The sequence below is a fragment of the Octopus bimaculoides genome, chromosome 11 (genome assembly GCF_046866305.1).
Source record: "Octopus bimaculoides isolate indiv1 chromosome 11, ASM4686630v1, whole genome shotgun sequence".
NCBI lineage: Eukaryota > Metazoa > Mollusca > Cephalopoda > Octopoda > Octopodidae > Octopus > Octopus bimaculoides.
The window spans coordinates 54,811,556-54,829,481 of record NC_142938.1 but is presented as its reverse complement, the minus strand read 5'-3'; the positions used below and the strand labels follow the sequence as shown (position 1 = coordinate 54,829,481).

Genomic DNA, 17,926 nt, shown 5'->3' with positions numbered 1-17,926 from the left:
AAGACAAGGAATTATGAAATGGGCAGGGACATTTGAGGAGGGGAACTCATGTCAGAGTATGAAAGGTTAAAGGGTACAAAGAGACAAGGAGGCAAAAACAGGTGTTTTGCTATAAAGGAGGGGTCATTAGAGGAGGTGGTCCAGTATCAGATGATGAAAGGTTAATGTGACAGAGAAATAGGGAGGCAGAAATAGGTATCTTGTTATAGAGGGGGTAGATGGTTACCCAGAGAGAGAAAGAGCAACCAAGAGTGAGGGCAGAAATAGGTGTGCTGCTGTAGAGGAGATACATGGCTAGCCAGCCAGAGGGAAAGATAGAGGGAGTAGGAAACAGAAAAAGTGTAAGAGAGAGCAGGAGAGAGATGGTGAAGTGGCAAGGTATACTCACAAAAAACAAGGATCAGAGCAAAGATGGTATGGTAGAGTAAAGAAAGGAGAGGTATGAAGGTTGTAATATGCACAGTCAAGTGTTGCCAAGAAGGTGCAAGTAGGGAGTGGAGATTGCAGTGACTGGTGAAAACCTGGGTAGAGGGCAGTGAGGGCAGGAAAGGTGATTGGAAGACAATCAGTTTATGAAGAGGAAATGTGAAGAAAAGAAAAGCGCTGTTTAGAAGAGATGTAATTTGGTTTCTTGAGGTAGTGTGTGGACCGGTCTTCTCTAGAACCTCATATCACCAAATATCTTAGTCCATTGTCATTTCCTCCATGAAACCCAGTATCCTAAGATCAGTCCTCACCACTTCATCCCATGTCTTCCTGGTTCTCCCTCTTCCACAGGTATCATCTACTTTCAGTGACAGGCACTTCTTTATACAGCTGTCTTCACACATAAACATCACATGTCCAAACCAACGCATTCTCCTTTCCTACATGCTACATTTAATCCCTCTTGTGCATAACTTTTCTCTCAAAACAGTTGTGCTTTGTTGGTCATGTACACTGATGTTGCAAATCTAATGGAGCATACCACCTTCAATCCTCTCCAGTCAATACATGTCCTGTGCAGTCATAGCCCATGTCTCACTACCATGTAATATAGCCATTCTGTTTGTGTGTGTGTTTTATACCTTTCTGCACTGAATAGATAGATATTTGGGTTATAGGAAAATTCTCTGTAAGAAATTTTGTTTTAAATGACCTCATCATATTTTTTTCAATGTTTGCTATTGAATAAAAGACTTGGCTATTCAATGCTTTTATAAAACCTTTCATCATCTTTTTTTGATATTTTAAAAAGCACTGATGTAATATGCTTTATTATTGCCCATATGACAAATTTTCCAATACAGCAAAATTTCTTACAGTGAATTTTCTGGACACAGGATATTTGTTGGTATTGTTTAGTTGGGAATGAATAAGAAATTCAGAAAAAAGAGTTTCATTTACTGCTACAGATCCAAGATACATGCCAGTGGCTTACAAATTAGTTCTTCCTTTAGCATATTTAATTAAATCAGTTGAACCAAATTTTTGGCAACTCCAAATCTCTTGAAGTTTTTGATTGATTATTTTGGAGTGTATGCTTGCCTGGCATCAATACAGGTCATGTTCTAGTCATTATATACAATTTTCAGTTATTGCATCTAGATAATTGTGTGTGTGTGTGTATCTATATGTGTGTGTGTGTGTAATTGAATAGATGCTTGAACAGGTAAGTTTCAAAGTATCAAATAAATTTATAACATATTGAAGAGATATATTAATATGTTAAAATATAGCAGGAAACCAGCGAAAATCTGAAAGGTGAAAGTTCATAATGATTCAGGTGTAGACAAGTACACTCTAGGATGAGAAAGAAAAAAATTCCTTGATGTTGATTTGACCGAGATGGGTAAGTAAGATCAATACTGTCACAGGTGAAAACCCTGCAATTGATGAAAATGAAGTCTGTAGGTAGTATTTTACAGCTGTTTCTAGAATAGGTTCATATTTGGTGCATATTGTGTGCAGCAAAAAATTATGTTATGTAACTTATTCCTTCATCAGAAGAAGAATGCCTTTAGCTGCAGGAAAAATAGAATGTCAGAATAGGCCATTAATCTATCCACCTCTCTAACTGGAAGAGGAAAATATATTGATGAAAATGTATTCAGTGATAGACAATGACAAAGATAGAAAGAAAGAATTGGTGAGAGTGAGGTGGTTAAGAGGATGGTATGGAGAAGGAAAAAAGGTAAGGATGAAGTGGGGAAGATATGAGAATTGATACAGCCTTAAAGTCAGGAAAGGTAAGGAATAAAGGAGAATCTTGTGGGTAGGAGAGGAAAAGATAAGTGAGAATGGCAAATCTGTGAAGGTTTTGTACTGGGTGGTTGGTCAAGACAAATGTTTAGATGAGATGAGGTGGAGAGATATGTTTAGAGCTTAAAAGGGGGAAGAAAGAGCTAATAAGGTAAGAGAAGGCATTTGGATTTGTATAAGATGCCCCATTAAGTGTTCTGTCTAGCATGAAGATGGCTGGTATTTGTCAGGTTGAGAATACTGGTTATAAAATTAATTGAGACATTAAATCAAGAATGTTAAGAAGGAATTTGACAGTGTGAGCTTGATTGTTGAGTAATAACAGGACCTGAGTTGTGGTAAATAGGAAACTGCTTTATGTGATAAGGGTCATGTAACAGATTTCTTGGTCATGATGAGGAAATAGCTTGGAGAAGCTAGTGATGACCAGAAAGATTGAAAGGAAAAGAAGCATGGATGTCAAGCTCGACGAGTTGGTTGGAAGAAAGAGGCATTAAACATCAGGAAGTGTAACTGTTACAGAAAACAAAGAATAGAATTGTGACAGGACACGATCACCTATGTCCTACATTCTGGACATGGCACCTAGAAATAAAGACACCAATGAAAATAGGTCGGAGTGTGATATAATGTTTGAAAGTATAAGGTAAAGAATAAGTTGAGGGAATTATAGGCCCTACTAATCAGATAGTAAGAAGTATGCAGATCTAGACTAGGCATAACATATTAATCTACAGTAAAACCAGAAAGTTTAGAGTAACTGATGAATGCAAGTGGTAATAGATTCACTTTTGCAGTTCAAAAGGGAATGAGGATTATGCTTTAAGATTTCAATAGATTCCTAACTGCATAGATTACAAGGTGCTCTGCTACCCTGAGAAGGCCTAACCATTTTGATGATTGATTAGTTGATGCTATCAGTGAGGAAATGCTATTCTTGAGATGGTGTATCTCATTAGCTCATGAGGTGAAGTTTTGTTTTGCATAAGTAAACAAGTTATGATGAGCTAAAAATCAATGCTTAAAATTAGCTGAAGATCCAACATATGAGGTTTGATAAATAAGTATCCAAACTGTTGCCATAGTAACGAAGCTAAAGTATGTAGAGTGAAGCTACTTGGCAAAAATTGACCTTGAACTCAGTTATGCATGTGCACTAAGTTTTAACATTCTAGCTCACTTCTGCTGTTTACAGCAGTGCTTCGAAGGAAGGTGTGTAGTGTGTGACCATTGCATTGACCATGACAGAGAAAGTTGCGATGACAGTACCTGCTCAGAGGTCTAGGCAAAGTTGCAGAAAGTGTATGAGTTGCACACAAGTGGTTCCAACATTTCCAAGATGGCCGAAAAAATGTCAATATTGATGAACGTTCTTGGAGACCCGCAACCAGCAGAACTGAGAAAAACATCACAAATGTGTGTGCAGCTGTGATGGGAAATCATTGAATCACAATCCGTGAGTTATCAGAGAATTTTCAAATTAGTTATGGTTCAGTTCAATCCATTATCACTGAAGATTTGGGTATGAGACGTGTGTCTGCCAAGTTTGTGCCAAAACTGCTTTCAGTTGACCAAAAAGTTACTCCAGTTTCAGTTGCACAAAATCTCCTTGATTGTGCCAAGAATGATGAAAACATTTTGAAAACTTTGCATAGGCCTCTGAGCAGGTATTGCCAAGCTCTTTGCAAAATTTGATGCAGATTCTCTGCTCAACTTTCTGTCATGGTCAATGCAACAATCACATGCTACACACCTTCCTTCCAAGCACAGCAGAAGTGAGTGAGAACATTAAAACCTAGTGCACATGCACAGCAAAGTTCAAGGTCAATCTGTGCCAAGTAGCTTTACTCTGCATGCTTTAGCTTCGTTACTATGACAACACTCCGAATACTTATTGATCACACCACGTATATTTTAGTGAAATTCTATTCTTTGTTACAGACCATACATTTATAGATTAAATTATACCTGCAGCAGTGGCCATTCGAGGGGCAATTATCAGATACCTATCTAAGTCAAATCAACACTGAAGACTTCTTTTTCACATCAGTCTAGAGCGTATCTATCTATGCCAAAATCATTATGACCTTTTACTTTTTGGACTCTTCCTAGTTTCCTGCTATATTTTAACTTATATTTATACATCTCTCTTCAATATGTTATAAATTGATTTGATACCTTGAGACAACCTGTTCATGCATTTGTTTTGTTATACTTCAGCTTGACTGATATATTGCCTATAGCCAAATTTTATTTTTGGTAGATCCTGCACTCAGTGACAATGTTTTGGTATTTGTTTGGCTCAAGCTCTCATTATATATACCTATCACCTATTTGTCCTTCAACATCTTACCAACCATATATATATATATATATGTATATGTAAAGAGTTTTTGTCAAGAATTCTCAATACAGTTACAATATTTGAAGAAAGATTTTCTTTAATTAAAACTCATTAATTATATTGGTGCAGGCATGGCTGTGTGATAAGAAGTTTGCTTCCTAACTACATGGTTCTGGGTACAGTCCCACTATATGGCACCTTGGGCAAGTGTCTTCTACTTTAGCCTGGAGCTAACCACAGCCTTGTGAGTGGATTTGTCAGATGTAAACTGAAAGACCATCATATATATATGTGTGTGTCTGTGTTCTCTGCTCTTCCCGCCCTTGCTGCTTGACAACTGGTGTTCATGTGTTTCTGTCTCCATAACTTAACTGTTCCACAAAAGAGACTGATAGACTAAGTACTAGGCTTTAAAAATAATAAGTACTGGCATTGAAGTATTCAATTAAAATTCTTCAAGGCAGTGCCCCAGCATGGCTGAAGTTGAATGTCTGAAACAAAGGTGAAAAGATATTAAAAAAATTCTTTAAAAACAAAATAGAGTGTCATTAACCTTTCTGAAGGATAGTTTCTTATTGTGTGTAAGAGTTTTCACTTTTCAGACACATGTTATGGAGTAGTCCATATACAGGAAGTTGTTCTTAGTAGTGGTATTGACTATTTCCAGTTTAGCTTTGGACTTTGAATTCTCATAAAATATTCTTTTGCCTTTCGTAGTTGATCATTTTCTTGCTTTATTTTGCAAAAATTAAATATTTTGATTTTTTTCATTTGCACAAATGTCGGAGTGTTCACTATATGGGACATTTCTAAGAATGTCTCTTTGATTTGTTTTTTATATATCCTTACCTAAGGTATACATTTTGATCCTATTTGGTTGATATCGTTTTCACTGCATTGTGGGCATGCATGCAATAAATGTGAACTTTTTGTTTTGCAACTCATATTTGAATCAACCTTCAATTCTTTTCTATTCTTGAATATTTTGGTTGTTCCTTGCCACATTCATTTCACACATCTTGCAATGAAGACTTCTGCAGTTTGTTACTAATGCTATTTCTTCAACTGATGTGAATTTTGCCTTTGTTAACAGTCTTTTAAGATTTGGCTGTTGATAATTTGTGATTCTTTAATTTTTTTGAGATTTGACACTTGATGTAGAATTGGAAGGTATTGTTTGGCCAAAAGTAAGATATTATGGTTTCTAGGATTGTGGGTGACTACGAATGGAATATTTATGCTTTTGTTTTTGCTTTTGCCCTCATTGTGAGGGCTTCTCCAAAAGAAGAGAATGCCTTGGTAATGGCATGATTTAGTAAGTTTCGTGGGTATTTTTTTCTCTGAAGGAATATTTATACTTCTACAACACACTTCTCACCTTTTTGTGGAGATAGAAAATTCAAAATATTTCCTTTTTTCAAAATAAAGGAAAAAAAGAAACAACTACGAAAGAAGTACCTAAGAAAGAAACAACCATGAAAACCAAAAGAAGAATAATTTATAAGAGTGGTAAAATTGCAAGTAAACCAGAAATATTCAGCTCCGGTTCTAAAACAACTCACTCAACACGGATTACCCCATAACATGTGTGCTTCAAAAGCTGTAAACAGCGAAAGCGCCTACACACAATATGGAAACTTCCATCCAAAAGGTGCGTGTCATTCTGTTTTTTTTTAAAGATTTTGTTTATATCTATATATATAGAGTATGTGTGTGTATGTATATATATATATGTATATATATATATATATACTATATATATATATATATATATATATATACTATATATACTATATATATATACTATATATATACATACATATATATATATATACTATATATATATATATATACTATATATATACATACATATATATATATATATATATATATATACTATATATACTATATATATGTATATATATATATATATATATATATATATATACTATATATATACATATATATACATATATATATGTATATACATATATATATATGTATATACATATATATATATGTATATACATATATATATATGTATATACATATATATATATGTATATACATATATACATATATATGTATATATATATATGTATATATATATATATATATATATATATATATATATATACGTATATATATATATATATATATACGTATATATATATATATATATATATATATATATATATATATATATATATGTATGTATGTATTTATATATATATACGATTTATACATACAGTGTAAATACATATATAAATATACATGTATTTATATATATATAGCATAGATACATATTGTATATATATATATATATATATATATATTTATATACATATATATATTCATATACATATATATTCATATACATACATATATATATTCATATATATACATATGTATATATGCATATATATATACATATATATATATATTCATATATATACATATGTATATATGCATATATATACATATATTTATATATTCATATATACACAGACACATATACACACATATATATATTGATATATATATATGCATATATATATTGATATATATATATATGTATATATGTATTCATATATATATATCTATATATATATATATATTCCTATATATATATATATATTCCTATATATATATATATATTCCTATATATATATATATATTCATATATATATATAAATATATATTCATATATATATATAAATATATATTCATATATATATATATATATATATATATATATATATATATATATATGGTGCAAAGTCCCCTCTCGACACAAAATAACGTGGTGGTGGAACGATATTGTTGACAGGGCTATTAGACAAAAGAAACCAGCTTAGAAGGATTGGAAGAATGGTGGTAGCAGGGAATTGTATCAGATTGCCAGAAGGGAAGCTAGGAGACCGGTTTATTTAGCCAGAGGGGAAGCAGATAAGAAAAAAATTTGCCAATGTTCTGCGCCATGAGGACCAAAGACTTGAGGTATTTCGTGTTGCAAGACAGTGTGTGAGAGAGAATCGTGATGTCGAGGGAGAGAAATGTGTTCGCATGGATGATGGTTCACTTGCACTAAATGAGGCTGCAAAGAAAGAGGTTTTGAGACGCCACTATGAAAGGTTGCTCAATAAAGAGAATAAATAGGAGAAAGAGAGTCTGCCGAATGTCGACCCAACAGAGGGACCAGCTATCCGAGTTGACAGTACATGGTAGATAAAGCAATTAAGAGTATGAAGACAGGGAAGCTACCCCGGCCCATCAGGAATCACTGCAGAGATGCTCAAAATATCTGGCAGTGTCGGCTATAGCCTAGTCACCTGTATTGTTAACCAGGTGATACACAAAGGAGTCATACCCAATGACTGGGGTAGCAGCACCATTGTCAACTGCTACAAAGGTAAAGGTGACGCTTTAGATACAAATAATTACAGAGATATCAAGTTGTTAGATCAGGTAATGAAAGTCACGGAGAGGATCATAGCCCAACTAATTAGGGAGGGAGTCAGTTTGGATGAGATGCAGTTTGGGTTCGTGCCTGCGAAAAGCACCACTGATGCCATATTTCTGGTAAGACAGCTTCAGGAGAAATACCTAGCCAAGGATAAACCTCTGAACCTTGCTTTCGTTGACATGGAGAAAGCCTTTGACAGGGTTCCCTGATCCCTTATCTGGTGGTCAATGAGGAAACTAGGGATAGAAGAATGGTTCGTGAGAGCTGTGTGAGCCATGTACAGAAACACTGTTAGTAAGGTGAGGGTTGGAAATGAGTACAGTGAAGAATTCCGGGTAGAGGCAGGAGTCCACCAAGGTTCTGTCCTCAGCCCCCTCCTATTTATCATAGTCCTCCAAGCGATAACAGAGGAATTCAAGACAGGATGTCCCTGGGAGCTCCTTTGTGCTGATGACCTTGCACTTATTGCTGAGTCACTATCCGAACTAGAGGAGAAGTTTCAGGTGTGGAAGCAAGGACTAGAATCGAAGGGCCTTAGAGTGAACCTAGCTAAAACCAAAGTCCTAATAAGTAGGAAGGTAGACAAAACACAAACCCCTTCAGGTAGATGGCCTTGCTTGATCTGTAGAAAAGGCGTAGGCAGAAACTCTATAAGATGCACCAAGTGCAAGCTATGGACATGTAAGAGGTGCAGCAATATCAAAGGAAGGTTAACTAGGAAGTTAGTTTTTGTATGTAGCAGATGTTCAGGAGCAATAAACACTGTGAATGTGCAGAAAACAACTTCTGCCACATTCCAGGGAGAAAAACTAGACGTAGTTGATAGCTTCCGCTATCTAGGTGAGCAAGTTAGTAGTGGGGGAGGGTGCGCTGAAAGTGTAGCTGCTAGAATAAGAATAGCTTGGGCAAAGTTCAGAGAGCTCTTACCTCTGCAGGTGACAAAGGGTCTCTCTCTCAGAGTAAAAGGCAGACAGTATGACACATGTGTACGAACAGCTATGCTTCATGGCAGTGAAACATGGGCCATGACTGTTGAAGACATACGTAGGCTCGCAAGGAATGAAGCCCGTATGCTCGATGGATGTGTAATGTCAGTGTGCATACTAGATAGAGCGTAAGTACCTTGAGAGAAAAGTTGAACCTAAGAAGCATCAGTTGTGGTGTGCAAGAGAGACGATTGCGCTGATATGGTCATATGGCGAGAATGGATGACGATAGCTGTGTGAAAAAGTGCCACTCCTTAACAGTTGAGGGAACCTGTGGAAGAAGTAGGCCCAGGAAGACCTGGGATGAGGTGGTGAGGCATGACCTTCGAACATTGGGCCTCACTGAGGCGATGACTTCTGACCGAGACCTTTGGAAATATGCTGTGCGTGAGAAGACACGGCAAACCAAGTGAGACCTAAATCCAAGGCCTCCACCAGGGGTGTAGCCAGCCCACTTATGCGTACCTTCCTTCATTGGACACAAAACTCCACTTGCGAAGACCTGTTGAGGCAAGTGAAATCGGAATCGAAATCGAACTAAATTCGACGACTGGCACCCATGCCAACGTCGTCTCCTTCATTGGACACGAAACTCGGCTTGTGAAGACCTGTTGGGGCAAGCGAAAGTGAAATCGTGATGGCACCTGTGCCCAGCGTCGCTTTCCTGGCACGTGTAAAGACATTCGAGTGAGATCGTTGCCAGTGCCGCTGGACTGGCTCCTATGCAGGACACAGAACTCGGCTTGTGAAGACCTGTTGGGGCAAGCGAAAGCGAAATCGTGATGGCACCTGTGCCCAGCATCACCTTCCTGGCACTTGTGCCGGTGGCATGTGTAAAGACATCTGAGCAAGATTGTACCAGTGCCGCTAGACTGGCTCCTGTGCAGGTGGCACGTAAAATACACCATTTTGAGCGTGGCCGTTGCCAGTACCACCTGACTGGCCTTCATGCCGGTGGCACGTAAAAGCACCCACTACACTCTCAGAGTTGTTGGTGTTAGGAAGGGCATTCAGATGTAGAAACTCTGCCAAATCAGATTGGAGCCTGGTGTAGCCATCTGGTTCACCAGTCCTCAGTCAAATCATCCAACCCATGCTAGCATGGAAAGCGGACGTTAAACGCTGATGATGATGATGATGATGATATATATATATATATGTATGCATTCATATACTTCTAATATAGGATGAAATTTTTCCCCAAAAAATTCCATCAAAGTGGCCAGCATATTGGGATACCTTTAAAGGTGCAAATTATAAACAATTATAAACAAGGGCAAAAGAAAAAAAGATGTCTATGCCACTATGCTGAGAATAGACTTTAAATCGTCAATCACCACATTACAATAAACATTCACTATCAATACACATCATGCTAAAATCGAGGAAGGCAAGCGAACAAAATTTTTTTTTTTTAAATTCGTTATTGCTATATTGAATCAATTTCGGGATTAATCCCATGGATCTTTCTCTCTTCACTACAGAAAATGATAAGAAATAAATGAAATACTTACATGCACCCATGGAAAAAAGCATAAGCAAGAGTCATGGGTACACATAAGCACTCAAGTTATATCTAAATGTAAAATCATTTAGCAAGCCTCAGCACACGTGTAACCGGTCACGAACCACAACTTTCAGTGGTCATCTTTCCCGATGTGAATGGTAGTAATTTTTTTTTTTAATTCTGTTAGCTTGACTTCCTTAATTTCAGCACGATGTGTATTCATACTAAGCGTATGTTGTAATGTGGTGATTGACGATTCAAAGCCTATTCCCAGCATATTGGCATAGAAATCTTTTTTCTTTTGCCCTTGTATATAATTGTATATATTCATATATATATATATATATATATATATATATATATATATATATATATATATATAGATAGATAGATATTCATATATATATATATATATATATATATATATATACAGGTATGGACATGTGGTGAGAATGGATGAGGATAGCTGCGTGAAAAAGTGCCACACCCTAACAGTTGAGGGAACCCGTGGAAGAGGTAGGCCCAGGAAGACCTGGGCTGAGGTGGTGAGGCAAGACCTTCGTACATTGGGCCTCACCGAGGCGATGACTACTGACCGAGACCTTTGGAAATGTGCTGTGCGTGAGAAGACCCGGCAAGCCAAGTAAGATCGTTGCCAGTGCCCCTGGACTGGTTCTTGTGCGGGTGGCACATGAGATGCACCATTTTGAGCGTGGCCGTTGTCAGTACCGCCTGACTGGCTCCCGTAGGATTTTCGAGCGAGATCGTTGCCAGTGCCCCTGGACTGGCTTGTGCGGGTGGCACATAAAAGACACCATTTCGAGCGTGGCCGTTTTCGTGCGGGTGACACGTAAAAGCACCCACTACACTCTCTGAGTGGTTGGCGTTAGGAAGGGCATCCAGCTGTAGAAACTCTGCCAAATCAGACTGGAGCCTGGTGTTGCCATCCGGTTTCACCAGTCCTCAGTCAAATCGTCCAACCCATGCTAGCATGGAAAGCGGACGTTAAACGATGATGATGATGATGATGATATATAGATATTCATATATATATTCATACATATATATATATATATATATATATATATATATATATATATATATATATATATATATATATTCATATATATATATATATATATTCATATAGCTGGCTGGCAACGTATTTTTCTGCATTATATGGATAATTTTTCCTGATCACGCTATTTATAGCATTATCACGCGTTTGAGAAATAAATTTATTTCTGTATCTTACAATACATCTCAACGCTTCTAAAAAAGAACAAACTTTGTTTGTTTACTTTCATCGTAAAGTTGAATATATATATATATATATATATATATATATATATATACAGTGGGGGGAAATAAATATTCGGACATGTCAAAATTCTTTATTTATTTAATTTCTAATGAACATAAATGGGATATACCAATACTATATTTGCATACACATGCATAAACTAAGAATATGCAAAAGAAACTAATAAATTATAGTAACTAATGAATTTATATACAATTATAAATATTTAGGGGTGAAAAATGTATTTGTACAGAATAAATTTATGAGTTTCTATGCCACAAAATACTGTTAAAATAATTTTTTTTTTTACTAGAACTTTCTCATTTGTTCCAATAATCTTATCAGTGGTCATTTTTAAGTGTCAAAACGCTAACTTCTTCATTCAGCACTGAGACAACAGTAGTGTCGTAATAATGGCAAAAAGTAAAGAACTCACAAATTCAGTGAAAAACTTAATTATTGAACAGTGGAAAGCAGGTAAAAGTTACAGGAAAATATCAGAGACCCTTTGTATTCCATTTTCTAACATATCTTCATTTATTCAAAGATATAAAAAATCAGGAACTGTTGAAAACAGAATAAGATCCGGTGCACCACGAAAGATTTCCCCTAGATCTTTAAGAAAAATGAAGTGAAGTATCGAAAAAAATGCAATGATCACCAGAAAGGAGTTGCAAGAAGATTTGTTAGCTTCAGGGACTAGTGTTACACTATGAACAATCAGCAATGGACTTCATAGGAATGAACTGAAATCATGCTCTCCTAGAAAAATTCCACTGTTGACTAAAAGCATAGAGATACCCATTTAAAATTTGTTTATGAACATAAAGATAAATCTGATACATTCTGGGAAAATGTTTTTTGGACAGACGAGTCGAAAATTGAATTGTTTGGACGAAATTCACGTAGTCATGTTTGGAGGAAAGATGGTATCACCTATTCACCAAAAAACACAAAAGTTGGAGGTAGCAACATCATTGTGTACTATTCACCAAAAAACACAAAAGTTGGAGGTAGCAACATCATTGTGTAGGGGTGTTTCTCTGCAAATGGCACTGGCAATTTACATGTGATAGATGGTAGAATGAATGCAGAGGTGTACCAAAATATTTTGAACAATAATTTGTGTGGCTCTGTAGCAAAGCTCCAGCTTTGTAAAGAGTGGGTTTTACAACAGGATAACGACCCTAAGCACACGGCGAAGTCTACTAAAAATGGATTGTCAATCACAATATAAAATTATTAGAATGGCCAAGCCAGTCACCTGACTTGAACCCCATTGAAAATTTGTGGCGTTATTTGAAAATTAAAACTCATTCAAGAGTCCCAGTATGCTTTCCAGATTTGAAGAAAATTTGTCAAGAAGAATGGGAAAAAATTCCTAAAGAAACATGTGAGTCATTGATTAAGAACTACAAGAGATTGGTTGAAATGGAACTGAATAATGGTTATGCTACAAAGTATTAAATCAGAATTATCAATTATTTATGTTCTGTACGAATACTTTTTTCACCCCTAAATATTTATATTTGTATATAAATTCATTAGTTACAATAATTTATTAGTTTCTTTTCATATTCTTAGTTTATGTATGTGTATGCAAATATAGTATTGATATATCCCATTATGTTCATTAGAAATTAAATAAATAAAGAATTTTGACATGTACAAATATTTATTTCCCCCCACTGTGTATATATATATATATATATATATATATATATATGTTAATTCTCTAAATGAAGTATTAACAGTAACTGCACGATAAAGTGTAGTATATTGCCACTTAAGTGTGGCTGACCCCTAGGGGTGGATGTTACTGTTGCTTTTAGCCCCAGGAGGACATCTCCTCCAGCTGGCTTATCGACACACAGTCGTGTGTCGATAAGCCAGCTGGAGGAGATGTCCTCCTGGGGCTAAAAGCAACAGTAACATCCACCCCTAGGGGTCAGCCACACTTAAGTGGCAATATACTACACTTTATATATATATATATATATATATATATATATATATATATATATATACATATATATATATATATTCATATATGTATATATATATATATATATATATATATATATTCATATATAAATATAAATATAAATATATATATATATATTCATATATAAATATATATATATATATACATATATATTCATATATATATATATTCATATATAAATATAAATATAAATATATATATATATATTCATATATAAATATATATATATATATACATATATATTCATATATATATATATTCATATATAAATATAAATATAAATATATATATATATATTCATATATAAATATATATATATATATACATATATATTCATATATATATATATTCATATATAAATATATATATATACATATATATTCATATATATATATATATATATATATATATATATATATATATATATTCGTATATAAATATATATATATATATTCATACACAGCTATATATATATATATATATATATATATATATTCATATATATATATATATATATATATATATATATATATATATATATATATATATTCATATATAGATATATATATATATTCATACACAGCTATATATATATATATATATATATATATATATATATATATATATATATATATATATATATATATATACATATATATATATATATATATATATATATATATATATATATATATATATATATATATATATATATATACATATATATATATTCATATAAATATATATATATTCATATACAACTATATATATATTCATATACAACTATACATATATATGTATTCATATATAAATATATATATGTATTCATATATAAATATATATATATATTCATACATAACTATATTTCTATATATTCATATACAAATGTATATATTCACATACAAATATATATATGTGTGTGTGAATAAAAATAAAAATAAAAAATAAGAAATATAAAAAAAGGGTTTTGTATGATCGTGTATAGAGGAATATTTTATTGAATATATATATATATATATAATTCATATGTATATATATTTATATATATATATGTGTATATATATGTATATTCATATATAAATATATGTATATTCATATATATATATATATATGTATTCATATATAAATATATAGATATTCATATATATATATATATATATATATATATATATATATATATATATATATACATATATAAATATATTCATATATATATATATATATATATATATATATATAGATATATATATATATATATATATATATATATATATATATATATAGATATATATATATATATATATATATATATATATACATATATGTATATATATATATATTTAAATATATATATATATATATATTTAAATATATATATATATATATATATATATATAGATATATATATATATATATATATATATATATATACATATATGTATATATATATATATTTAAATATGTATATATATATATACATATATTTATTTATATATGAAAATACACACATATATATATATATGAATATACATATATATTTATATATATATATATATATATATATATATATATATATATATATATATATATATATGCATATTTATATATGAGTGGAATTGTGCCGAATTTTGGCATTGAAAGCTACACCAATGCCAGAACGGGACGACACTGCATAGTGCCAAAGATCCCAGCAATGCCATCGCGCTTCAGGACCAGTTACTGCAACAGCTTGGGATTCAGGGGCCCACAGCTTTTTAATATTCTCCCAAAGAGCCTGAGGAATCTGCACAAAGTAGATGTAGGAGTTTTTAAATCAAAGTTGGACCTCTTCCTATCGAGAGTCCCAGATGAACCTACCTCGCGGCAGGAGGTGCAAATGAGGGTTGCTAAATCAAACTCCATTCTTCACCAAGTGCCACATATTGTAAGAGGCTCCCTGTAATAACAGTGTAGCAACACGGTGGTGTATCAGCATGGCCGCAGCTCTAAGCTGAAACTTATTAAAAAAAAAAAATATATATATATATATATATATATATATATATATATATATATATATATATGCATATATATATATATATATGCATATATATATATATATGAATATATATATATATGCATATTTATATATGAGTATATATACATATATATATATGTTTATATATGAATATATTTATATATGAATATATATAAAGCTGTATAGGGAGAATTCACAAAAACAAACAAAACATGAAGACAGGTGCTGTAGAAAACAAACAGATGTATTAGTATAACGCTCAGGAATTGAAAATGTCTTTAACGTTTCGAGCCTACGCTCTTCCACAGACAGGAACACAGAAAGAAACAAGGAGAGAAAAAAAATGTGTGTAGTGGTCAGTGATCTATCATTGTGAATGCCGGACAGAAGGGTCACACAGGAGAGCTAAATAGAAGGGGAGATAACAAAGTAATAGTGATCCCAAAATGAAGGTGTGCGTGCGTGTAAGATTGTACGTATGTGCATGTGAAAGAGGGCTGGTGATCTTGACGTGTGCATGTGTAAGTGTGAAAATGTGGGAATGGGAATTGGTCAGTGCTGGACTGTGTGTTGTGATGTGATGTATTGTGTGGTATGGTGTAGCGTGGTGTGATGGTGTTGGGAGGTGGTGAAGGCAGGAGTGGGGAAAGCACGGGTGGGGTGTGGGTTAGGATGAGGGTGGGGGTAGAGGTGGTGTATGTGGGTAGGCAGAGGGTGGTGTATGTGGGAGATGGGATGGGTGTAAGAGATGGGATGGGAAGGATAGGGAAGGTGGGGTAGGAATATGTAGGGATTGGGTGGGCTTATGAAGGAGGGTTGACAATAAAGGGGGAAGGGGAAGGAGGGTGTGAGAGAAGAGAGTAGGAGAGAAAGAGAGTAGGGGTGAAGAGAAGTAGGAGTCAGAGCAAGAGAGGAGAGGTGGGTGGGAAGAAGTAGAAGGGAGGGGGAGAGAGGCAAGGAGAGGAGGTTAGATGAAGAGGGGAAGAGAATTGAGCCCATGTGGCACAAAGGAGCGAAGAGAGAAGATTAATCCCTGTTCACGGTGCAAACAGGAGTCCAGATGGCCCCCGTGCAAGGACAATCCAAACACGGACAGGTGTTGCAAAGAGTGGCTGGTAGAGCGGAAATGGTGTGAGACCGGGGTGTCGTTGCCAAGGCGGATGTCTCGGAGGTGTTCCGTGAACTGGTCAGCCAAGCAGCATCCCATTTGTCTGATGTACAGAGAATGGCAGAGAGAGCAGGTGATGCAATAGATGATATTGGTAGAAGTGTAAGTGAAGGAGTTGGTGATGTGATAGGGTCGATGATGGGTGCCAGTGAGGAATGTGGTGTTGGAGAGGTAAGGGCAAGTGCGGCAGCAGGGGAACGAGGCAGGTTGGGAGGTAGGGTTGGAGAAGAAGTTGTGGACCAAGAGGTCTCGTAAGTTGTGGACTCATTTGAAGGAGGGGAGGGGTTGGTTAGGGAAGATGTGTGAAGTGGAGGGGTTGGACTGGAGACGCAGGAAAGCTCGGAGAATGGTGCGTTGGAGAGGTAGAGTGGTGAGGAGGTAGGTGAGCAGAAAAGGGAGGTGGGAGACGGCAGGGCAGGTGCGGGGGAGAGAGCAGATACACGGTCCATGGAACGTGCTCTGGCAAGGGCGGTGTGGATAGTGGTGAGGGGATATCCACGGAGGGTGAAATGGTGAGCCATGAGTTGAGACTGAGTCTCAAAGTCATGGTCATCACTACAGAGCCTGCGTAGACGGAGGAATTGGGAATAGGGGATGGAAAGCTTGGTGTGTTTAGGGTGGGAGGAGGAGAAGTTGCGGTATGAGTGTGAGTCTGTGTGTTTGTAGTGGATGAGGTGGTAAGAGTGGAGTGATGAATGCTGACCGAAATGTCAAGAAAGGAGACAGAGGTATCAGAGATAATGCAGGATGGAAAGATTTGACAAAAGAGAGAAAGGAGTCTAGATGTTCGCCGGAGAGTGAGGTTGCACCGATACAGTCGTCAATATAATGGCCATATATTTCAGGAGTGGGACCAGTGAAACTTGAGAATATTTGGGCCTCAGCATAG

General features: G+C 34.7%; 1 protein-coding gene across 2 annotated transcripts in view; it reads left to right on the top strand.

Moving 5' to 3' along the window:
- The window catches only part of LOC106882342 (glycogen [starch] synthase), an 81,980-nt gene that overhangs the window by 41,174 nt on the left and 22,880 nt on the right, over positions 1-17,926 (top strand). The window contains exon 15 of one of the 2 annotated variants that reach the window (XM_089360046.1): positions 6,014-6,236. The exons of the other annotated variant lie outside the window; for it this stretch is intronic. Coding sequence (XP_089216172.1) covers positions 6,014-6,168 — 155 coding nt within the window. The 3' untranslated portion in view covers positions 6,169-6,236. Of the gene's footprint in view, positions 1-6,013; positions 6,237-17,926 lie in introns of those variants that run through there. 2 annotated transcript variants of the gene reach the window in all.